Genomic DNA, 25,180 nt, shown 5'->3' on the forward strand with positions numbered 1-25,180 from the left:
GTTGCAGAAATACCAGCAATTGTATAACTGTGGTGCCTTGAGTAGCCCGTGAGGTTGCTTTGACATTGTTCACTATATCATAAATTTAACATTTAAAACAAGGAAGCCTCCACTGTCTTCTCCGCCATCTGAATTCACAATATTTCATCTAATGATGTAGCCTGTCCTCTAAAGTAAAGTAGGTAAAAAGTACCTATTATTTTGATTAAGTTAAAAAAATAATAACTGAGGCCTAGTACGGTAAGGAGAAAATTACATTTGACAGGATAACTCACATTCACTCCGGTCTAGGCTATGAACCGCGGCTACCTAACTGCGCATGTGCATAAGGCGTTTATTGATGAAAAAAAGGTCACGAACTCTGACCCGCCCACCAACTGCAGCAAACAGTTAAAATATTAATTTATTTAAGACAATACATTATCTGACCCAACAGCTCCTTGGCAGGTAAGAAATATTCACCAATGTGGACGCATGAGGGGTTCACGGAAGAGACACGAGGGGCCAGTAAAACAGGAAGGGAGGGAGTGTTCAGTAAGTCTACAGCGGGGAAGCAGCCATTAGCTACCAGCTAACAAACAGCTAACGTTAACCTAGCTCGTTAGCACTGTCGTCCGGAGCTCAGCGCATAAAAATTGAATTTGGCAAGTATGTAACAACGTTAGTATGTGTATGCGACGGCATAGCTGGTTCTTTAACTAACGTTACATGTTTATGTGTAGCTATTAGTAGCATTTCCGCAACAGTAACATCAACAGATATGCTAGCTAGCCAGCCAACATGCTTAGCCGCGTCTGCTAACCGTGTTACTGTTAACTGACATTAGCTGCTGTGCTAGCGTTGCTTTCTCTGTAAACTCAGCAGCTACATAATTGATTTTAAGTCTGAATATGACAACATCGTGTAGTGGTGTTGAATCGCCCGCTGTCTTGTTAAATTGCCGACTGACGTGGAAGTCCAGTGCAAAAATGAATGCGAATTTTGTCCAATTGTCAAAACCGTAGTCCCGCCGTTTGCTCTGCGATTCGGCATTATGGGCCTTGAACCCTAGCATGCTTTAACCCTTCAATGTTGACCTTTCACCCACAGGAAAAGAAATACCTTTATCTTCCGTATCGATTTTAAATAGCTGGCTGTCAAGAGCTTGTTTATATTACTACGACAACTTAACAGCTCATTCGTTGTCACTTTACTGTGCATTTTAAGCTGAATTTTATAACAAGGCCACCAATAGTACAGTTTCGAGCTAGCGCCGGCTAACGCTAGATTGTTAGCACAGGCCACAAACTAACATTAGTTCGTGACAGGCGATATAATAAATTAAATGTTTGTATTTTATCGGCTGGTTAACTAAAGATACGTTTAAGATCATTTTGACTTGGTTAGCTCGCAACATCGATCAAGTTTTGGCCAAAAATACCTTCTAGCTAAAGGGAGAGGTATGCGACTAAACGCGAGGGATACGAGTAGTTGTGACGTTAGTTAAGTGTTTGCAAGACTTAATTGCTCTTAGTGGTGATCTTAATAACAGCTTTGAGCTATTATACAGTGTATCAAATAGGAAATAATTTTAGTCCGAACACGGGGTCCCTCTACACACATCAGTATATATATAAATAAAATGCTATTTACAAGTAAAAGTTTTATGAAATGTTTTATTGGATCTTAATTCAACACAGAGCTCAAATATCTATTAAAGGACCAGGCTGATGGTATTTTATATTTTCGTATTGTCAACAAATCCCCATGAAAAGACCACTACTAACAGTTAACTGATCCTGTTAACAAATATTGTCAGTGTAGCCTGAAAGAGCTTATTCCTCTGTATCATAGACCTCCACTGTTGTCCAGAACTATTAAAAAAACATAACTGTCTTCCAGTCGTTGCCCTGGGTGACATGTTCCTGCATTACCTTGAACATGGGCGCTGTAGTCGATTTTGAGTCAGTCCTACATACTCTGTACAGCTTCTGTAAACACTAGTAGGATTTTACTTAATGTGTACAAATCTGCTAAAAAAATAGTCCCCAACAAAAGCACTATTTACTCCTGTTGAACGTTACCGATACCCGATAGTACAGCAGATAGACGGATTTGAAGATGAAAGTGTATATCATTTGGTCTTATGGAGATGGTGGTGGAGAGCATTGTCTTACACGTTGGTCCAAAATCATCCATAGGTGTGAAACTGGGTTGAGCTTTGGTGACTGTAAAGGCCATAGCATTTTATTTACATAATTTTCATACTCACCAAACCATTCAGGGAGCCCTGGTGCATGGAAGCATCTGCATTTAATATGTTTCTCCACTTGTTTATTCAGGTTTTTCCTTTAATTTGTCCCCCATCTGTATATTTGTGACCCTGTTTGTTTTTTTTGTTTTTTTTTTTTAAATAAAGATTCACTATGAAAGAATGGGCTTGGGGCTGAGTGCCACAAACAGGGTAGGGAAGTCGGAAAGCATTGAGAAGTATTATACATGGGATTTGATGACAGTAAGCAAATTACAGAAAAAAGTCAGCCTTATCCTTGAAGGTATTCCCCTCACCTGACCGAGTTTGCTTTAATAAGACAAAGTAAAACATATGCTCTTTCTGCAGGTGTGCATGCCTCATGGGGCACTGATGTGAAGTGCAGTGGAAGAAGGTGTGTGCAGTATCAGAATGGATGGACAGACTCAAAGGATTCAACTTGTGTCAGCAGACAGCAGCATGGCATTAGGACACAGAATACAGGTGATGGGACAGTCTGTCTGCCACTAGAGACTGTTATTCTGTTTTAATTGTGTGTGAATAAACACATATGCACAGTTTGCACATAATTGTGGCAAAATTAGATCCAAGATCAAATAGCTGACAGTAAAACCAAGCACTGTCTCATATTTGTACAGTTTCTCCTTAGTACTCCAATGACGAGCACTGCTTTTGTATTATTATTTTTTTCATATCATTAGAACATACAACATGCAGACCTTGTGAGCAGTTTCATGTAGGAACTGGAAAATAGTCCCTACATGAAACTGCTCACAACAAATCTGTGGATTATCTTGAGTAACTGGGTCATGGAAACAGACATGTTTTTTGGCGCTTTGAGCACCACAAGTTGAGTGCCATATAGTCCCATTATATTCAAAAAATGCAGACATCTTTACGGACGATATCTCCATGGTCTGCAACTCACACCAAAACAATCTAGATGGATAAATAGCACTACAGGTAGGAGGAAAAATATGTTTGATGAATATGATTTTGGGGTGAACTGTCCCTTTAACTTCTCCCACACTTTTACTTCATATATAGTCAGCACTTCCTCATGTTTTGATTTTTTAAATTTTTTATAGATTGTAACTGATCAGCAGACTGGCCAGAAGATCCAGATCGTCACAGCACTTGAGCCATCTTCCCCTGGAAAGCAGCAGTTTATCCTAGCAAATGCTGACTATTCCCCTGGTGGGAAGGTGATCCTGGCCAAGCAGGAAGGCTCACCCAACAAGGTCATTCTCTCTTCTCCAGACGGCTCTGGGGTTAACCAGCTGTTGTTTGCCTCCCCTGAACTGGCTGGGCAGCAGATTCAGGTATCGCCAGAGGATATTAGTGACTTCTTTCCACCAGTTTTGATAAACAAGTTACTGAAAGGTCTTATGACTGAAGCATGAACATGTTTAGTCAGTCAAAACTTATTGCAATGTTTGCTGTATTAAATTACTTCATTGTCTTTGGTTGTTTGGCAGTTTGTGACTGAAGGGTCAGACCAGTCTATTGTGAAGCCGGTTGTGGAGTACTGCGTTGTCTGTGGTGATAAAGCCTCGGGTAGGAATTAAGTTACATTATTATTTTTCAGTAACACACGTGAGCAAGCATTCGCCAACCTGACCCTTTTTCTCTTTCCTCTCTCAGGGCGTCATTACGGAGCTGTCAGCTGTGAGGGCTGTAAGGGCTTCTTCAAACGCAGCATTAGAAAGAACCTAGTGTACACATGCAGGGGCTCCGGAGAGTGTGCCATCAACAAGCTTCACCGAAACCGCTGCCAGTACTGTCGACTGCAGCGCTGCATGGCTCTGGGCATGAAACAGGATTGTAAGACACTGCTATATTTTCTATATACAGTTGTGGATATGTTATTTAGGACTCACATACATGAGGTCTGATGCCTTTGTTTTGTTTTCAGCTGTGCAGTGTGAGAGGAAGCCTGTTGAAGTGACTACCAGAGAGAAATCCGTCAACTGTGCAGCCTCCACTGAGAAGATCTACATCCGCAAGAACCTGTGTAGCCCTCTTGCCGCCACACCCACTTTTGTATCTGACAAGGAAACTGCTAGGTACAGCCACTTGGCAAAATATAATACACTAATTTACCAGTTTATTAGATACACCTATAAAGTCTAATACAACACAATAAATAGCCCTGCTGCAAACAATAACTTTGTATAATATATTTGTTAAAATTCTAATAACTCCATTAGAAACTAGAAACACCTTTTGACAAGAGTTTGATTAACAACTTTATTATATTGCAGCATGGTTCCTAATTACATAATGCAGTGTGATATGTGAAATGTTTAATCTCTAACTTTAGGTCTACAAGTTTGCTTGAGTCAAGCATGTTGCTCAACATCCAACAACCCTTCTCCAAGCTGGAAAACACCATCTTGATTCCCGCATCTCCTGACAAGGTAACAACAATGCAGTCAAATGACATGTACATTAAACTAAAGTCTGACATATCATTCCTACCTAGCCATTTAAATATTAAATATAATAAATATTATTAATAATAATATTAATATTAAAGCTAATGAGAATATTTGGGCTTTTAAATAAGTCAGATTGATAAATTATAATTAAGAAAGGAGTAATTGCTTGTTCATTAATGGTGCGTGTGTCTAAACCTCTGTGTGACGTCGACCAGTTCTGTCCTTGTTATTCTTTCTGGGAGTAGTTCAGTGATAAGCACAAATGTTTTCCTAACTGGAGACAGGGCAGTGAAAACTAATTAAAATGTCTGTGTTTATGAAACATGATAAATTACCGTTACCTGTTCAGCAGGATGACCCGTCTCAAGGTGACCTCGGCACGCTGGCAAATGTAGTATCGTCCCTCGCCCACCTCAACAAGACCAGAGAGCCAAGTGACGGCGGCAATGATCTGATGGCAGTTGAAACGCTTAGCAATGGGGACAGCTCGATGACAGACATCCAAGGAGAAGAGCAAACTGCAAATGATATCACTCGGTGAGGGAGAATCAAGAGGCTTTGATACTGAGCAGTAGTTGTTTCTGAATAGTTTGATACATATACTGGAGATCTGCAGGAGCACTAGAGCAGAACCCGGGGGCTGTTTGTTTCTGTTTGTCACAAAGCTTTAATAGAATTTCCTGTAGAGCCATGTGGTTTCTCACTCAGCTCTTAAGGACTTAATTAGATTCACCCATAGTCAGTCAAAAATGCACCATATGTAATGGGTGCACTGCTTTGAGTTGTATATTTTCGGTTTCTGTGTAAGCTACAATATATTTGATGTCTAAATCAAAACGTGGATCTTTTAATGCAAACTGTTTGTGTTCATATTTTGCACATCATTAGAGCTTTTGACACCCTGGCCAAAGTCCTGCACCCTGGTGATGGCTCAGCAGGAGAGTCCTTGGAGGCCACGATGCAGCTGATGTCAGGGGACCAGTCAGGTCCTGTGGTGGAGTTGGAGGGACCTATACTCTCCGACAGCCATATCCCTTTCAAGGTAAAAGCACAGCCGCTGACCTTGACCCTCAGGATGAAATCCAACTGACACCAAAACTCCTGCTTATGTTTTACTGAGTTACACATTTTACTGATAAACACTGCAGTCATGTTTTCTCCCTCCACTCAATTTGTTCCTACAGCTTATGATGCCTTTGCCTGTGCCAGAGTACCTCAATGTCAACTACATCTGTGAGTCAGCTTCCCGGCTACTTTTTCTCTCTATGCACTGGGCACGCTCTATTCCTGCCTTTCAAACCCTTGGGTAAGCCTTTGTCACAAGATTTTTCATTGTTTCATAAATATACCTTTTTAAATAGTGGCATTGGACTCTGTCATTACATGTCAGTTATACAATGACTAGTGAGGGTTCACTAATGTGGCCATGCAGTCCTCTGTAGTAAATTTAAATTAATCTTATTTTATTTTTTACAGTGGTCAAGACAATGACATTAACTTGATGAAAGCCTGCTGGAATGAACTGTTTGCCCTGGGTCTGGCACAGTGCTCCAACGTTATGAATGTTGGTACTATCTTAAGTGCCATTATCAACCATCTGCAGACCAGCTTACAGGAAGGTAGGAGTGCTCTGCTGTTGGTTGCCTGCAAGGTTTAAAACTTGAATACAATTTCAGAGGCCCAAACAATGTTTTTCAGTGTAACACTAAGGGGGAAAGAGTTTTGGCCATGCAGACCTTGAGATCTCTGTTTATTTTTGTGGCACAATTTGCTAAGACCTATACTGATGCTTGCAACTTTACAGCCTCCTTGACTCCTACTCTTTTTTTGCTTTTTGTCTCCTACAGAGAAGCTGTCCCCAGAGCGAGTAAAACTAGTAATGGAGCACATCTGGAGGATGCAGGAGTTCTGTAACAGCATGATCAAACTGTCCCCAGATTCTTATGAATATGCCTACCTCAAAGCTATCGTTCTCTTTAGTCCTGGTGCGTAGACAACTGGCCAGTCATTTTCAAGTTCTTGTCTTCCTGTTAGGGCAGAATCCTAAACAAAAGTTTTACAGAGGGCCAAATGTGCATAGACTCATATGTGACTGTGTGCATGTGCTGTTTTTGTACCAGATCATCCAGGCATAGATAATACCCCACAGATAGAGCGATTTCAGGAGAAGGCCTACATGGAGCTGCAGGACTACGTAACCAGAACCTACCCAGAAGACTCCTATCGGTCAGTAGGCTTTACTGCTGTTCTACATGATGCCAGCTCATTGACAGAAAGGCAATGATGCACTAATACAGAATTGCTCTATATTTAGCAAGACAGATTTGCGATGATATAATTGCAACAGTACTCATGTTTAAATTTGATGTCTCCTTTCCCCTGCATTGCTCTCAGGTTATCCAAGCTGTTGCTGCGTCTTCCTGCCCTCAGGCTGATAAGTGCAGCTGTCACTGAGGAGCTGTTTTTCGCTGGGCTCATTGGCAATGTGCAGATTGATAGCATCATCCCTTACATCCTCAAAATGGAGTCAACTGATTATAATAGCCAGGCTGTCTCTGGGGTCTGACACACTGTGCCATTTGGAATTGCAACATTGGACTGTGAAAACTTGACAGCCAACCAATCAGACTGCGCCGCAGAACGATCACTAAGTGGTCATAACATACTGTATTTATGACACAGCATCCTATGGGATTTCTGTTTTCTTACCTTGCTCCTGCTTCTGACTCCTCAGTATCCAGTCAGTAGAGCACAACTCACAAAGAGGACGAATAAAATCAACTCAAGCGAGCCTGCCAATATCTGCCCATTCAGGAATGAACCTTTGAAGCCTGCATAGTAGATTGCGCTTTTTATTGTACATAGTATTTTATGCTTCATCGCCTCCAGGCCTTTCCTTTTTCTGCAGATCTTGTTTGTACTTAGAAGGAATCAGGATGCTTTTCTTTTTCACTGCTTTCTTACATGGTCATGCTTTTTTTTTTTTTTGAATAATTATGAGGAAAAAAACTTGTCAGTGTGAATTGATTTGTGAGATGTTATCGCTAAAGGTTATGACCTTTATTTCTTATTTGTTTGCCAATCCAAAGGATCGGGCAGCATCACTTGTCAAATATTTGACATCATGTGGATCTGAAGTAATTGTGTATATATATATTTGTGTATAGAACACACCAAGAAGGCTACAATGGGCAGCACTTGGTAATTCATGGATTCCATCTTTTGGACAAATGTGAATGGAAAATGATGGTCAAGTTGAAAATAAAAACAACTTTCAATCATGTTTCTCTGTTATTTACGCAGAATAGAGAGAGCTGATTCCCAATATTTATTATGAGGAGAGAAGTATTTTCTGTATAAGTGGCCATTTTGCATCAGGTCTGGTTAACTGCGCCTCGTAATTAAAAAGGCAGTAGTATTTTTGTCATACATGGCCCATACACACAAACATTAGATTTTGGGTTGAGCACTGGAGTCTTAATCATGTTGTCTTTTGCCTCATCACACGCACTAATCCACAATTTGACTGGCATGTGTTTATCAGCCCTTTGGGACTGTCTAGAAGCAGGTTTACTGAGTTATCTGGACAACTTTGCAGAGTAAAACCTGCAGTAGCTCTGTGTATATGTTCCAGACTTGATGATTCTCTGAGTTTAAACAAACGTACCAAGAACGCTCAGTAACCATGCTTCTTGGAATTTGCCCCTGCTTCTATAAACACAGCAGATTGTTTACATGTTCCTTCTGAATTAATAATGCACAATCTGTATCCTACCCCAGTGACTTATTGTTGCATTTCGTGTCAAGTGACGTGAAGGTGGAAGATGTTGCAGGGTGCTGTGCAAAGGACTAGACTTTCAGTGTGTTATTAGCCAATCAATTTTTCATTAGGGCTCTGCGGATGTGGGTGAGCAGAGGACAGCACCCGTGAGCTGTCATTTGCCCAGTAGTTACCCAGTGAATGTGTCCAGCTAATTAAAGGCTGATAGAACCATCAAAACTTGATGATCAGATGACTGATATTGTCTGCTGCTGTTTTTAAAAGTCCGTTGTCCAGTGTATCCAGCAGCTTCTTTAGGTGATTCTCCACAGCCCTATCATATCACCACATCACTCGACTTGCCCTCTTTGAACCACAGAGGTTAATGCATATCGATGTATGGTGCGCTCACTGTATGGTCTGTACAAACAAAAGAGGATTCTCTTGATGTCTCTGTTTACAGATCAGCCTGAACAATTCGCAACTGCAAAAACAAACACTTATTGTCTGTAACTGTATAGCGATTTGTGATGCAACATGGGCTTTTGTGTTCACAGCTAGATGGATTAGCTCATTCCAAGCTGAATGAATGTGAGTGAAAGGGCCAGTTGGACTGTTCCCATGGCCTCTTGGGGCTTTGGGTTTGACTGCTTGAGCGAAATTGGTGAAGGTGCTGCAAAACAAGGTGACTGAACTGGTTTTATGAAAAATAGTAAGCATCTCTTATATTGACTTTAATTTACTCTTATAGATGTAGCTTTAATAATTCTAAAGATAAAATAAAAATACCAGTAAATTACATCTCAGCTGTGTCCAGTGTTATTATAGGAGATTATCACATATACAATAAAGTAAAGAAAGTGTGAGTAATTACACAAAAAACAACAAAACAGACACTAACGTAACACTGAAAAGGTGTAGGCTGATTACAGCTACCCTTCCCACAATATACAACCTATTTGTCATGACGAGTAGCAGACAAAAACTGACAATATTAACACTTCCTACTGTACCAATACAAGCATGATATTTTGATTTTTGTTCAGTTCATCATTTTTACACTTTTACTTGCAGAGTGTGCTGTACATATTCAGTTCCTCATTTCAGTTGTACAGTGTGATTATTTTTAAGTCCTCACACTTGTTTTTTTAATGTGCACATTCCTCTCAAGTCATACTGGTTTTCTCTTATTTTAAACATCTTTTGGATGATTTCAGGTAAGGATTTATTTTTTTTTGACTTTATACATGATTTGTACTGAATTTTAGAGCCTATAATATAATAAACAGTGGCTCTGTTGGTTCTCGATACATAGTTTTGTTTAAGATTCGTGGGGCTCTCCTTTGAAACGAAGATATGTTTTTGTTTGATATGTATTTCCCCATACGTCCACACAATAAGTAATGTATAAGTGACTGTGGTTGAAATTAACTCAAGAGCTGTACTTAAGTACAATTTTGAGATACTTGTACTTTTCTTGGGTATTTCCATTTTCTGTCACTTTGTATTTCTACTCATTTCCCCACATTTCAGAGGGAAATATTGTACTTTTTTCTCCACTACAGTTTGACAGCTAGGAACTAGTTACTAGATTGTTAATACAGAACATATAATCAACCTTTAAAATATGCATTATTCTAGATTAAGATGCATCAGTAATTAAAGTAAAGAATCCAATTTACTTCGATACTTTATGTACATTTTCTTCCGATAATACTGATGTACTTTTAAATTCAGAACTTTTACTTGTAGTTACTTGAGTATTTTTTACATTGACGTTGTTCTTTTACTTTAAGTAAAGGATCTGAGTACTTCTTCCACCACTGATAAGTAAACAGTATGATATGTAAAATGGCCTGATTTTAAAAAAATCCCTCATTTTATACAATACTGCAACAGACTTTGGCATTATTACTTTGATTAAATTTATATGTGCTTTGAAGCATAATTAATCTATTTTAACTCCCAAAAATGATATGAACTTTTAACTTTTAATTTTAAAGTAATTTCTCATAAGACACTATAAACTGAAACCACACATTATACCACCGTGGGCACAGTGTGGGAATATAATTATTCAACAAATTCCTTCTGAAAACTAATTCCGAGGCGGGCTTATCACTGATGGTGTGTTTAAAGAGTTAACCCCTCCTCGCTCCGCCACCAAGCAGAGAGAAAGAGGCGGAGTTTGGGCTCACACATAGTTTTTGTACGTTGAAGAGGGCTGCCAGTATGTGTGTGCGTGCGTGCGTGCGTGCGTGTGTGTGTGTGTGTGGGGAGGGGAGAGAGAGAGAGAGAGAGAGAGAGAGAGCGAGAGAAACGGGGCTAAACATGGGTACGATATTAGGCGTGAGTTGTAAACTAGTCCTGGTCCTGAACGGAAGAACTACCAGCTCCTAGCTGACCACAAACACGGGATTATTATGCCCAGCGCCAACGTGTCCGTGCGTAGTTTATCCGAAGTAGAGAAATACCTCGGCAGCCGGATGGTGAGTATCATGTGAGTGTATTTCGCAGCATCGCTGTGTCATAAACGGCAGGTCCCGTAGGCTACTGTACCAGCGATACATTGTTGTCTGTTGGTCTCCACGTCGTGCGAAACCAGCAGCTGTGCCGTTTTAAAGCCGCAAATTTCCCCTAACAAAGAGCCTTTAACCCTGTGATACGTTCAGGGTTTGGCTTTATGGAGGTGTTGGAGTGCTACAAAGATGTCTTGAAGTATATGTCGCTGTAAACTGTAGTAGTACTGTGTGCCACAGACAAAATCCTGGTCGGGACATAATGGGGTTTGTGCACATATTTGACGACATCCAAAGCGGATGCTCTTTCTGTGCTGCTTTACATCGAAATTAGGGCTGAAACTGACGATTAATTTCCATATCGATTAATCTGACGAGCATTCGATTTATTTTGTTTGGGCTATAATATGTCATAAAATAATGAACAATGCCCGCCACAAGCCCAGAGCCCAAGTTGATGTATTTTTTTCAACTGCTTCTTTTGTTCAACCAACAGTCCCAAAAGATTTCCAGTTCAAGAAACATGCAAAATATTCCCATAGGAGAAGTTGGATCCAGTGACTTTGAGGGGTTTGGGTTTAAAAATGTATTCAAATGATTAATCGATTATCAAAATTGTTTACTGTAGTAGTAGTAGTTGATTAATCAACTAAATGTTTCGGCTCTAATCAAATTTAACACGCATTTTTGCCATATTTATACAGAGTGTAAATCCCTGTACATTGTAATCCAGTACAGTAGTCCTGTAATAAATCCTTGTTTTGTTTTGAATTCAGACAGGTGGTTTTGATGATCATACATATGGTCATTTCTTAATGCTGTAGTTTGTGGGGATGTTGTATTAGATTGCAAGTGTTTCTAATATTTGTCCTCCTCCGACCAAACAAGATGGTCAAAGTATTTCACTTCCAGTACAATACAGTCCAAGCAGCACAGCAAAGTACAGCCTCAAATTGTACCAAAACATTGAGTCAACACAAAAACAACTGAAGTAATAGTCTAAATAGAATCTGAAAGTCTTAAGTAAGGTATTTATTGCAGAGCTATTGTATTGCATTCCATTTTACAGGTGTTTCTGTTTTTGTGGTTGCTCAATGATCTCTTACCTGACCCCATCTTATTTGACATGTGGTGGTGGGTGCCCAAGTCATGTTAACGATTGTATGTACAGTATCATAGCAGATGTAGAAGAACTTTCTGTGAAATAAAACATAATTTAACGTTTTTCTGAAAATGTAATTATTTTTTTCCTTTGTGGTCATTTCCCATAGTGATCACATAATAATTGTTTCCCACTGCACAGATTCTTACAATATCATACACTTAACACAGTGTAATTAATTGTATGCACAATCTGTGTAATTAATAGTAATGTTTTGGAGACATTAATTCTAGGCCTACAGCAAAGAGGGGATTAAAATCACATAGAAAAATGTCCTCATTACTGTCAGAGCACATTTTATTTTATCTCTTTACACAGAAATGTAACATTGACCTAGTCAAGTGAGTCAGTTTTATTTATATAGCCCAAATCACATATTTGCCTAAAAGAGCCTTACAATCTGTACAACATACAGTACGACTCCCTCTGTCCTTAAAACACTGACTTGGATGAGAAAAAAACAACCCAAAAAACCTTCAACCGACACCGGTTGAATGTTCGACAGGTTGTGGGGAAAACCACCCAACCATTCGCTAATGTTCAGAAAAATCCCCTAAAAGCTGAGACAGATCAACCTGAGTATGTGTTTAAAATCAGGTGCTCTCAGTCACAGTGACACCGAGGAGAGGAATGCTCCGTCAACTGTGACTCTTGCGCAACCAGAAAGTCAATCAGATATCGTGCAGCAGATTGTTACTCTTCCTAGTTTATGTATGAGCCTTCAGGCCGTATCACCTTAAGTCTTCAAAGGTGGAGCATTTTGATCTACAAGATCTCGAGCTCTGGCAGTTCTTCCTCGGCCTGTTTAGCTTTTATTGAAACTCCCCTGCTGCCCTGTGAGCAATTGCAGATACTTCAGATGTAACACTAACTCTTCTAAATCAATGAAATCAAAAACTTTTCCCCTAGAGTAGAGCTTGAAGGAATCAACCAACACAGTCTAATGGAACAACATATCTGACGATTTAGTTGGTTTATTATCACTGGACTGCGTAATTATGCTTTTCCTCCTTTTGTTGACCGCAAATGACATTCCAGTTTTGTTTCTCAAAAAGCCATTGTGCAGCAGATATAGTGGGTTAGAGGCCAAAGATGATGCAACATCTCAGTTTGAGTGGCTCATTTCCAGAAACTGTCTTTAGTCCTCACTGGATGGTGGCTCTGTAGAGATGTGCGTGCCATTTCTGTTCATGTGCGTGACATGACTGTCCTTACATTAACCTTATGCTTTACCTGTAGTGGTTCTTTAACATTCATGTCACCAGACAAAAGGCAAACATATTAGCCGTCACATCGGTATACTTTGCAACCTTTTAATATGCTACGTTCTGAATGTTGTGATTCATTAAATTGCAACTACTGTCCCCTTTTTTATTCTCTTTTTTTAGGTCTGTTATGTTTTTCACAGTTAATGAGCTGCTTGACTCTCCACCAACCCTGCTAGGTCATCGGCTCTATTCACTCTCTCACTTTGAATCAGTACATTGAATATAGCTGCATATTTATCTTAATTGAATCCCATTCAATACTTTCCCAGTCCACGGGGGCAAGCAGATGCTGGCAGTGTTAATGGGCTATTGATTTAGTCCTGGACCAGCTTGTCTATGCGATAATAGCAAATACATCTTAAGTAATTCATTCCAGAATGTGTAATTCAGGAAACTCAAGTCTTCAAACTCTCTTGCTAGTTTTTTTTTTCCTCTTTTATTCTGATGAGTCGTGCAGTTTGGCCTCTAAATAAAGGTTTTGCAATCAAAGTGTGGCCACATAGGCAGCTGTGGGATGCAGATGAGATGAGAGGAGGAGGAGGAGACATTGGGTCAGCTTTCTGACTACAATCAAAGATGTGCTCCCTGTCGCTCTCACTCTCTCCCTCTGGTTTTCTTCCCGTTCCCCTGTGTGAGCTCTGAGTGGGAGAGAGTGTCTGTAGCCATGAGGATCAGCTGGAGGGAATACCAATAAGCACCGCAGGCTTCTTCCCCTCTGTGGTTCTGTTCTCTGCTGAAGGGACGGTTTTGTTCCATCTCAATGAGTGTGCCAGCTCTATTGCCCTGTGTGTGTGTGTGTGTTTATTTGGGGTGCACAGAGGCAATGACAGAGAGAATGCTAAATAAATGCCACCCTATGTACCACACACCACAGCCTCATCATTTTGATCCACCTTCTTCAGATCACACCCATGCTTGTGTCTGTGTGCCTGCATGACCTGTGTGAACAATGTGAACTGATGGTTTCACCAGATTACAGCTACTGTGCTTGTGAGTACTTACAAACATTACTTCCTCGTAACAGGGACAGTACCTTCCTGTTTGCATAAGAACAAGTCTGTGGTTTTAATAACGTTGCCCTCTAACAGGGAGGGACAACGCGTTTAGCGAGAAACAGTTTCAGTTTTTTTATGTTCTTCTAATCTAAACCAATATTTATTTCACTAATACTGCTCAGTTTTTCGTGCACACCCACTGCATACCCACCCAGTTGTCAAGTATTTGTGTGCTTTCACCTCACTCCAGTTAAGGACTTAAATGCTGAATTGCTGCCTGTTTCTTTTGGTGCTGCAGTGGGCAGATGAGCGTAAGGTCTGTTTTTGCATTAAAAATGTAATCAGTAACTAGATCACTGATCCAAGAGCGAGCACACTGCAGTGCAAGATAAGCAGCATCTGCAGTTTCTATCGGCAGTCCCATAACCCCCACCCCCCACCCCCCACCCCCGACTTTGCCCCCAAAATGTAACTAAGATTTGGGTGGATTTTTCAAGCAGAACAACACACAACTCTCCCTTGTTGGTTAAGATTGAGGCTAATGCAGTTGGATCTTTATGTTATGCTGTCTAGCGAGGTCAGAACATATTAAATGGGTCATGGTGTTGGACAGACACTGTGGGGGACAGGGGACTCATACAGGGCTGAGGTGTGAGGGAGGCACCCTGGGGGCACAAAGGCCTCCTGTAGATCCTATTTGTGGAGATGATGATGATTGGGATGATGTGTGCTGCTGTGCTGTGTTTGGGAGCATCCTCCCTTTGTTCTGTTCTTGTCCTCTTATCTCTTTCGGTTTCTGTAGGCCTGTCGTCTCTGTTTTGTTTCCCACTTTCTGTCTCTCTTCTTCTGCTCTACTGACACACTAATGGGTGAGTCAAACAGCAGTGGGCGTATGTCTGGCTTGTTAATTTCAAAGACAACATTTCTCACATTGATAGTGATAAACCAAATTTTAAGCATATGATCAGACAGATGGGTCTCACACGGCCCAGCTTTTAAATTCCAAAGAATCACAGCCAGTGAGCGCAAGTAGAAGTCCATCGTGTTGTTCAAAGACACCCATACAGGACACCTGGCTATAGATGGAAACACCATCTCATTAAACTCTACCCTGGGTTGAATCTGTGACCTCTCAGTTATGGACAGTCCACCTAACTGTCAGCATCGCTGCCATCTGCCATGCATAACAGCCTTTTCTCTTTTCCAGTTACTGGGCTATAATCACCCCCCCCCCCCCCAGCCCCCCCCCCCATATCCAGCCATCCCCATAGACCTCCAATCCCACCCTGTTTCACCTCAACAACCCCTGGAGAATGCCTGCATAAGTGTTTTGGAGAAATGGAGTGAAAAGTAGGGCAGCTCCTCAGCAGATTTGGGAGGGCATTTTCATCAGCATGAGGCTAATTCATTTAGCAGAGCCACTCATCCAGAGAGACCCTCAGATTGCTCCAGCAGTTAGTCAGCGTGGGTAGAAATCTTGAGTAGCAGCAGCAGTGGTGGAAATAAGCTTATTGAAATGGTATTTTTGTAGAATCTCTTATCAGAAAATAGTCAGATGTCATACTCGTTTTTGGGTTCTATTGTGTATAAAACATCTGGGTCGTGTTATTCATGTTATTTGAGCTGCTCTCATGAATCAGGCCTCATCCTGCCAAAAGGCATCTTGTTTTTATAAGAAAAAGCTTAGGCCCCTCATTCCAGCTGTGTAATACAATATTGGCTTGACATTCACTACTCCAGGTGCATAAATGTGAATATGGAAGTTGTATTGATACTCTTTCTATACATCTCCCACTCCTGTCAAGGTCTGCTTTTGCTGCAGGCCTCAGCAGTGATCCATCAATGGTTGCCAGGTCACAATTTGATCTATTTTACGCTTGTCCTGTATCTATGATACAACACCTTGAAGCAATAAACTTACACTTTTGTGCTCTGTGTTTGACCCCTGATGTTACAGAAGAGAATACTGAACATTTCAGAGTTAAGGTTGGTGGTGGGAGAGTGCCTGAGGAGCAAGCTTAGTTCCAGCACTGCAGAAATAGCATGCAGTCCAAGCTGTCTGGTTGAACAGGCAGCTCTTTGTGTTTGACGTTTGAAAACTAAAAAGACTGGGTAATGTGAGCAACCTACACACAAGCCTGCCCTACACTTCCTCTTGAAGAAGGAGGATATTAGGCGCCTCCTTTCTTTTGTATGACAAACAGGTTTGACACAAGGGCAGCTTATGATTGAACCTGATTGTTTTGACAAGAGCTATTGCATGCAGTCTGGAAGCAACAGGATTGGGCGCAGGGCTCCTCAGGCTATATGTTAGGCCAGTGAATCCATATGCAGTAGCTCACTCATCAGAGTCCTGGACAGAGCAGAGGTAGGACATGACAAAGTGCGCTTTTTTCTCTGCTAACAAAGAGTCCTGTGTTCAAGAAGGACAGATGCCAGAGAAGGGGGAGAGACTGAGATGAGGACAGAGGCTGAAATACTACAGGCATGCTTTTAGAGAGAAGCATGGCATTCTCTGTTTACACACTATACATAAATAAGTACACATTATGTATGTACAGTATAATTACAGGCACAATAATAATAATAAAACTACATTTTTTATATACATGTACAAACAAAACTAGAGTTTACAGCCATGCTGGCAGCTTGTTGAAGCTGTGCTTAGGCACAGCAGTGCTTTGAGATAAATGCTAATGCTAGCATGGTAACATGCTGATGGTTAGCAGGTAAATGGTTTACCACCTTAGTTTAGCATGTTAGCATGCTTACAGTGGCTAATTGGCACTAAACACAAAGTACAGCTGAGGCTGATGCGAAAAACATTAGTATGACCAAAGTATTGGACAAACTGAAATTTTGACCACATGATGGTGTTACAGGAAAAAACAAGGGATCACAAAAGTTATTAGGATTCATCCTGTGGGGAACATGTGAAATTAGTCCATCCCATAGTTGTTGAGATATTTCAGTCTGGACCAAAGCGGTGGACCGACAGAAAGACATTGCCATCTCTAGAGCTACGCCGCTAGCATGGCTAAAAACAAGTATAAAGCAGTTTCTGTGTTACACATTTTGTGAAGTCACATTCTAGTAATAAATGGAGATGTCAGAGATGACACACCAAATTCTCACTCACTGTATCGCCCTCACAAACAAGTCTGACTAGTTGATTGAGTGTGAGCTCATAGTGACAACAGCAAGTAAATAGGAATTCACATGTGTAATTGGATAACTGAAATCCAACTGGTCTGAAAGAGGAATAGTCCTGCTGAATGTGTTTTTGTTTGTCTAAGTATCTGCTATATATTACTCAGTGTGTGCGCACCAGTGTACGTCTGGTCATACTTAATCACCCTATAATTGGTAAACCCTCTCTTGAGTTCCACTTGACAGTCATGTGTCGAGGAGTGTCAGTGTGTGGTGAACTCTTGATGCTTTCGTCAATTGTAAAGGTACTTAGCTTGCAATATATAACCATTACGTGGTGATGTGGAAATGCTAAGCAGGATTCAGCCTTAAGTCTGCTTGAGTTAGCTGTGATCTGTTTATTTGCTTGAAACTAGCAGTGTTACATTTGTTAAGGATTAGTGCAGCTTTGTACAGTCCATAGTGCTTGTTGTACAACACTTTGTATTAGGCTTTATCAGCTTACACCTTACACTGGTGTTGTGCTGTGATCATTGCAAGATTCGGTGGCTTGTTGTGACCATTACATTTCAGTTCCATTACACTTGAAGCGACACTTCTGTTCTAAAAACGCTGCTTCTAAAATGTTGCTCTGAAACCTAATTAAATTCTCTCTTTGCAGTTTCCTCTTTATGGAAGGTCTTCAAGCTTCCAGCCATTATTACACTTGCTTACTTAAACCATATTTATTCTGTTTCACTTCCTCAAATCTACAGCAGAGAACTCAAGAGTTCTATGCTCAACAGTTTCTGACTTATGTGTCAATAGTTCACTGACTGTAATGTTGAGCTTCTATCAGGAAAATGGTAATTCACTGTAAAAATAGGGGACAATGTCTGGAAAAGGGATTTCCTGAGCCTCGTGGCCTTGTGCGACATTATCACTGACCTACATTAGATGTGCACGCTCCACTTCTTTCACAGACATTAATAGCTGTTATCTGAGTTTGTCATCTGTGTGCTATACTATAAACAAACAGGATTAAAATCTGGCTTCTAAAACGTAACAGATGTACCAAATAAGAGCATTGCATACACAACCAGATGGTCTCACTGTGGCAGTAGCAGAAAAGCTGAATAGAGCAGAGGCAAGGACTCACTCTGTAGAATTAACTGTATATGAAGAGCAAATTCAGAAAGTCGAATAAAGCATGAAAGGAAATGTTTTATTCCCTATTTCTTAGTTACATTTTTTCGGTCATCATTACTAAGATTTTACTCACTTGAAACATGAGGTAGCAGCAACACCACTAGACACAGCTACAGGGAAGTCCATGGAGCATAGTAACACCAGCAGATCAGGTTTGAAAAACAACGCCCCCGTTTAACCCAATTATCCAAACCATTCATTTGAGAGTGACGATAAAATGTTTGTTGTAAATGTCCATTGTGCTGAGCTACTTAGCAGTTCAACTTTGCCCAAATGTACACCGCCTGTAGTTGTGCACATATGTTTTGCAATTCAACGGTAGATTGTAATGGATAGTTAAAGATGTTCACCTTAATTTTACCTTCAAATAGGTGGTTTAAGTAAGCAAACCAGTCTCTATAAAGAATCTGGTGATTTAAAATAAAATGCGGTATCATAACCAAGATGTATGATAGCCAAAACTAGAAAATAGAGTCCAATGTGAAACAGAATGAAATATTCCTTTAGGTTCTCATTTGTAATGCATAAAACTGGAATTGTAGGCCATATTTGACCATTTCCAGAAAACTAATTAGACAAATGTCCATAGTAAAAGATTATCTGTGCAAATGCTCCATATCTTATACAATATCTGCATCTGGTCTTTGTTTCTCCTTCCTTTAGGACCGGAGTACCGAGGCCAGTTTTATGAGCATCCCTGTGTCAATGCGTCGGGGTTCTTCAGAGAACAATCTGGACCTGGATCTGAGTGATGGATGTCTCAGCCCTACTCTGGGCTTTGAGGTCCAGCGTAGTCGTTCTTGCTTGGACAACCTCCAGCAGAAGATACTGAAAGTCACCGAGCAGCTGAAGATTGAGCAGACGGTGCGGGATGAGAATGTAGCTGAGTACCTGAAGCTGATGAACAGTGCGGACAAGCAGCAAGTAGGGCGCATCAAGCAGGTGTTTGAGAAGAAGAACCAGAAGTCAGCTCAGAACATTTCCCAGATGCAAAAGAAGCTGGAGCAGTACCATCGAAAGATGAAAGACAGTGAAATCCACCACAGCCCATCCCCTCACCCATCCTCTGTCAAACACAGCACCATTCCCAGGGTGTCTCCCAGAGAGCTGTTGAGGGATATGACTGGCAGTGGTCGACACCCGACCATGGACAAGATCAAGACCATCGGACCAGGTGTTTCCCTCTCCCCTCCTTTCTTCTTCAGCAAGCCCCGAGAGTTTGCCAACCTTATCAGGAACAAGTTTGGCAGTGCTGACAACATCGCTCACCTCAAGACCACTCTGGATGCTTCCTCACCGCTGCCCACTGACAGTACAGGAAAAGGGCTCAGTAGCAGCACCTCTATGGTGGGCAAGCCCAAGTATCCCAGTGATGATGAGTGCTCCTCAGAGAGCGCTTCCATTTCAGCAGACAGTAATGGGAACCCAGTGGGGGCAGGAGTGTCAGCAGGGCAGGCACAGGGTCAGGGTCAGGGCCAGGGCCAGGGCCAGCAGGGCGGGGGAGACGGCCAGAGCAGACTGGCCCTGAGTCTGGAGGAGGTGAGGGAGATCAAAGACGCCCAGAGCCAGCTGGAGGAGGATATGGAGGAGCTAAAGTCTCAGTTCAAGAGAGAGTATGGCATCATCAGTCAAACACTGCAGGAGGAGAGATACAGGTATGTTTATATCACTTACTATTTCATAATACGACACAGCAAAGTTACTATTCAAAATGTATACAACCATAGCACTTAGAGAATTAGGAGATACGTATTTACTAAATGGTAGATGTAATTCATCACATTAGCATCTGCAGAAGCACCATTTACAGTATGTTCAAATCTGCCTATAAACTAACTAATATTTCTGCATCCTCCTGCATCGACTGCCAGGTATGAGCGTTTGGAAGACCAACTAAATGACCTGACAGAGCTTCACCAACATGAGATGGCTGATCTGAAGCAGGAACTGGCCAGCATCGAGGAGAGGGTGACCTACCAGGCTCATGAAAGGGCCAGGGACATACAGGTATATAATAGTGAATCTATTATGTCGTCATGATGCTTGACTTGTAAACGGCAGACCATGTGGCTTACCTGTGTGTCATTAGGGTGGGGTATCAACAGGCAGGTCAGATAGGAGTGAAAAAATTCAAATGCATTATTTTAGATTAAAATAAAAGGCCAACAGATCGCTGAAACTTGTCTGACATCTGTTAATAAAGCTATTGTCATCGGTCAAGTGATGAGTCCATTACTATATAGAGTTGAATGTATTCGTTGCCTGTGTATAATGGTTCCCTTCATCAGATAACAAAATCGAAATCTATTTTGTCATTTGACCTTTATGACAATACAAATCTCTGTCCCTCTGCTGTGCTGATACATAATTAATCTTCTGGAGGAATTTGGGTAATTAAGGATTAAAAGGTCAGCAAAACACCCTTTAGCCACTTGGGAAACATTCAGGCCCTCAGAGTCTCTCTGCGTCTATCTCAGGAAGCTCTGGAGTCGTGTCAGACGCGAGTGTACAAGCTGGAGCTCCAGCAGCAGCAGCAGCAGCAGACGGTCCAGCTCGAGAGCCGTGATGCCCGGGTCTTGCTGGGGAAGAGCATAAACATCATGCTGGCCATCATCACCGTCATCCTGGTGTGTGTCTCCACTGCTGCCAAGTTTGCCGCTCCACTGATGAGGAGCCGGTACCATGTGATAGCTACCTTCCTGGGAGTTTGTTTTTTAACCATGTTCTGGAAAAACTGGGACCATTTACAGTATGCCATAGACAGGTTGCTAGTGCCTGCCTGATAGTGAAGAGTGCACACTTCAGACAACACTGCAGTAACATGTCAGTTGTCAGGATAGGACTGTCTAAGCGGATTGGTTGTACAATCGTCAGAAGACATGATCGTCATGCATTTACAGAGGTCACTGTTTTTTTTTTTTAAAGTCAGACTGAAATTAAATTTTGGTGATTTTTTTTTCTTGTCTAGAACTTGAATGTGTATTGCTAACAATTTTCATTTAACCTTTAAAATAATATTTATATAACAGTACATTTTGTTACTTCCCTAAGGATTGCTATGAAATCATCACAAGACATAAATAGTGAATTCAAGGATCAAGAGGGGTGAAGAGAAGTGCATTATCACTACAATGCAGCAACATGGGGCTCTTTCCCTCAGTTTTGGTGGAAATAATCAGTAGATGAGGTAAAATTTGGCAAATGTTTATTCTTTCTCATATTTTTTCAGCTCGAGTTTAACATCTCTCAAACTGTTGAAAGCATGCACACACAAACAAAACCTCAAGCTTGGTATCTTGTTGGCCACAGCTATGAAATGCTAAAGGTGCTGGTAGGCAGATTTTTACCTTTGCACAGAGACAGGTTAGCTGTTTCCCCCTGTTTTTAGTCTTTATGCTAAGCTAAGCTAACCTAACTGGTTGTAGCTTCATATTTAGCATACAGACATGAGAGAGGTATCAATCTTCTAATCTAACAAATGTTGAACTATTCCTTTTAATGAAGACTCTACGGACTATAGCACAGAGGCAATGGACAGCCTGTTTTTTTATGTGTTTTGTTTTTATTCCTTATTGCCTTGTCTGCCCTGTGTGGTCAGTCATCTCTTAAGGTTTTTCTGTTTACTGTTCTTGATGTTTAATGTGCAATATATTTGATTTCTAAGAGCACTGTTTTTAGAATGTTTCTTTTAGGAGTTTATGTTTTACGTCCGTGTTTTACAGTGACAGGGTGTTGGTGTTGGGGGGATGGATTGGGTGAGGAAGTGTCATTAATGCTTGCATGAGAGATCTATAACCACTAAAGCCACTGCTGGGCTCTAATAAGACCAGCTGTCTCCTCTCTCAAGGGCCAAAAATCAATCCCACTGCATTACCGTGCTGGTAGCGTGGTAATATCAACACACGGCAGTGCAGGCACAGATGCACATGCACCCAAACAATACAAAAACAGAGTCAGTCACTTGGCTCTTTTTATGTCTTATGGGTCTGATGTTTGTCTTTTACTAATAATGTGATTGAGAAGCGATGGATTATACTGTGATACAAGGCCTTGTTCCAAGGAAAAATGCATTTCCCTGTTTTTTTAAAGAAGCAACAAACAGCCTTCAGTACTCCAATGATGACAGAGGAGCACATTATAGGCTCTAAGTGATGAACCACGAGCCTATTTTTTTGGAGTGACTAATGTATTATTTCATTTTTGTCTTACGAACATTACCTATGAGGATCTCCAATGAAGCTACGGACCACTTTTTAATGTTTGTCTGCCATAATAACATGTTTATGTTGATGTTTGTTGTCGTCTCTCTGTTGTTCTACTGACTGTATCATATGTTTTTGTTCTTCTTATGACATATTTGAGGAAGTTTTACCTGCAGAACTACAGATCTGGTTTACATTCTCTTTTCATCTCTGGTGCACTATGTGATCAATCAGTTGTATTTTCATGCATTACGTGCCTTTGTCTGACAATTTCTGTTAAATTAAATAAGCCTTTTTAATCAACCTGTGACTGATGTTTGGAATTGGAGTTTGGTATTTGTCATGTGATTGTTTTTTTCTCAGTAGTGTGGACAACAGTCAGAAAGTCAGAGATTACTTCACCATGTGCCATTGGTGTAAAAAAGGAAACTGAGATGGAAGTTTAACTCACTGAAACTTCCAGAAAGTAATCTATTTATACTCCGCAGATTTCTTTGCCATTATCTTCTTTATTTTCCTTTGAGTCATTTGCACCAGAAGAATAAACCTTTAGGAAAAACTTAATAAACATACACTTTCTAATAGGTTACACTCTATTAATATGAATACCACATATATTTGCTGTTCTCTTACCACTAAATGCTCCCTCCTTCACCACCACTAGGGGGTGTAGGTGCTACACTGTTGACACAATAGAGATCAAGAAAACATATTGGAAGGCTGCAGCATCTTACAGAGCCTGCGTGGTACCAACCAGATGTTATGAATTTTTTATATCCAAATGAATAATTTCCATTCTGTCAAAATCAATGCCACCACTTCACACAAACATTAAGACTACAACATCACACAAAACAGAGACAACCTGTGGCAGTAATATCACAGGCAATGTGGAATAGTAGCACCCTCTGCTGTTGTAACAAATAAACATTGACGCTACAGTTTTTCTACACATTTCTACTATTTTCGAGAGTGCATGGCTTCATTGCAGCATACTTCTGTATATTTCCATTAACGTCAAATCTAGGTCATGCTGTATTCCACGCTGTGAACAGGAATGCTTTCTGTAGGCTGATATTTGTCTGTAGCTGTGACTGGTGTGGTTCACATCAGGGTGCATTTTGATACCCAGGATGCTGATGATCAGAGAGAGATGGATAAAACTCAATTACAGTCACTTTAATGATCACTCAGCCAAGCTGGTACAATATGCAGCTGCACAGTTCCAACATCATCACACAGCCACAATAATAAATAAGGGCACATCATAAAATGTGAAATATCACCTTCAAATAACAGATAACATACAGCATGTCACATATACGCAACAGTACAACAGCATCAACGTTATTGCTGCATATCACTGTCAGAGAGCAGGAGGTCCAGACACAGGGACACACACAAACACACATATACGCACAAAATGAAGTTCATGCATGGTTAAACTCAGCCGCACTGCGATATGGGTCACCTGGCACAGTGGTGTGCACGGTATAGTCAGCGTGACTAGTGCCTGCCTGCATGCAAAACAGAGGCACAGACACACGGTGAGATACAGGAAAGGGGATGATAGACAGATCTCTGGGACTCACACAGTGTTCCCATACTTTATGAGAGCTTAAGTTTAAGAGTGAGCTGTGTGCACATGTCTATGCGTGTGTAAGTGTGTGTGTGTGTGTGTGTGTGTGTGTGTGTAGGAGGACTGGCTGTACTTCATGCATTTGTGGAGCAACTAAGGCCTCTGGGGGAGAAAAAATACTCAGATTGGTGTGACGCAGAGATCCTGACTAACACACAGACACACACACACAGCCACCCACGCACGCACACACACACACACACACACACACACACACACACACACACACACACACACACACACACACACACACACACACACACAGACAGAGGCTTAAAAACAGGGATTAGAACTATATTTGTAGGTGTGAATGGAGAGCAATATTTTCTTTCCCAATCTCTCTCTCTGTATTATGTGATCTAAAAAGTGCCTTTGATGTGTTCTCTGATCCTGTGTGTTTTCCATTACGCTCTCCCTTGTGGCTCCTGGAGCTCGTTGGCCTATTCACTGGGCTCCATAATGAGCTGCTAATTATCCCAGGACCTCATCAAGTCTCTTTGGGCCCGCAGCTAAGCCTCCTCCTCACACAGGTTGGCATGGTGACCGTAGGGGATGGGACCTGCATGGAGGAGGCCACCAAAAGGACCGGCGCAGCTTCACTCCTG

At 41.1% G+C, this 25,180-nt stretch overlaps 2 protein-coding genes across 8 annotated transcripts; both read left to right on the plus strand.

The window, feature by feature from the left end:
* The first annotated feature begins 57 nt into the window (after positions 1–57).
* nr2c1 (nuclear receptor subfamily 2, group C, member 1) lies at positions 58–7,973 on the plus strand. Of its 6 annotated transcripts, none has more exons than XM_044193502.1 (14): positions 58–534; positions 2,600–2,734; positions 3,340–3,573; positions 3,730–3,808; positions 3,896–4,075; positions 4,167–4,317; positions 4,575–4,671; positions 5,042–5,229; positions 5,581–5,734; positions 5,877–5,998; positions 6,169–6,311; positions 6,540–6,677; positions 6,813–6,918; positions 7,087–7,973. In XM_044193502.1, the coding sequence occupies exons 2-14, from the start codon at positions 2,663–2,665 to the stop codon at positions 7,256–7,258; spliced, it is 1,836 nt and encodes a 611-aa protein (XP_044049437.1). In that variant the 5' UTR covers positions 58–534; positions 2,600–2,662; the 3' UTR covers positions 7,259–7,973. The 6 variants fall into 6 exon arrangements, with proteins under 6 accessions (XP_044049437.1, XP_044049434.1, XP_044049438.1 ...); XM_044193499.1 differs by having other exon boundaries at positions 58–447; XM_044193503.1 differs by having other exon boundaries at positions 58–447; positions 5,045–5,229.
* Positions 7,974–10,686: 2,713 nt separating this feature from the next.
* Positions 10,687–23,239, plus strand: LOC122874939 (transmembrane and coiled-coil domain protein 3-like). 2 transcript variants are annotated; one of them, XM_044193518.1, is made up of 4 exons: positions 10,687–10,941; positions 19,398–20,389; positions 20,606–20,741; positions 21,212–23,239. In XM_044193518.1, the coding sequence occupies exons 1-4, from the start codon at positions 10,876–10,878 to the stop codon at positions 21,515–21,517; spliced, it is 1,500 nt and encodes a 499-aa protein (XP_044049453.1). In that variant the 5' UTR covers positions 10,687–10,875; the 3' UTR covers positions 21,518–23,239. The 2 variants fall into 2 exon arrangements, with proteins under 2 accessions (XP_044049453.1, XP_044049454.1); XM_044193519.1 differs by having other exon boundaries at positions 10,688–10,952.
* Positions 23,240–25,180: the final 1,941 nt, after the last annotated feature.

The sequence above is a fragment of the Siniperca chuatsi genome, linkage group LG4 (genome assembly GCF_020085105.1).
Source record: "Siniperca chuatsi isolate FFG_IHB_CAS linkage group LG4, ASM2008510v1, whole genome shotgun sequence".
NCBI classification, from domain to species: Eukaryota; Metazoa; Chordata; class Actinopteri; order Centrarchiformes; family Sinipercidae; genus Siniperca; species Siniperca chuatsi.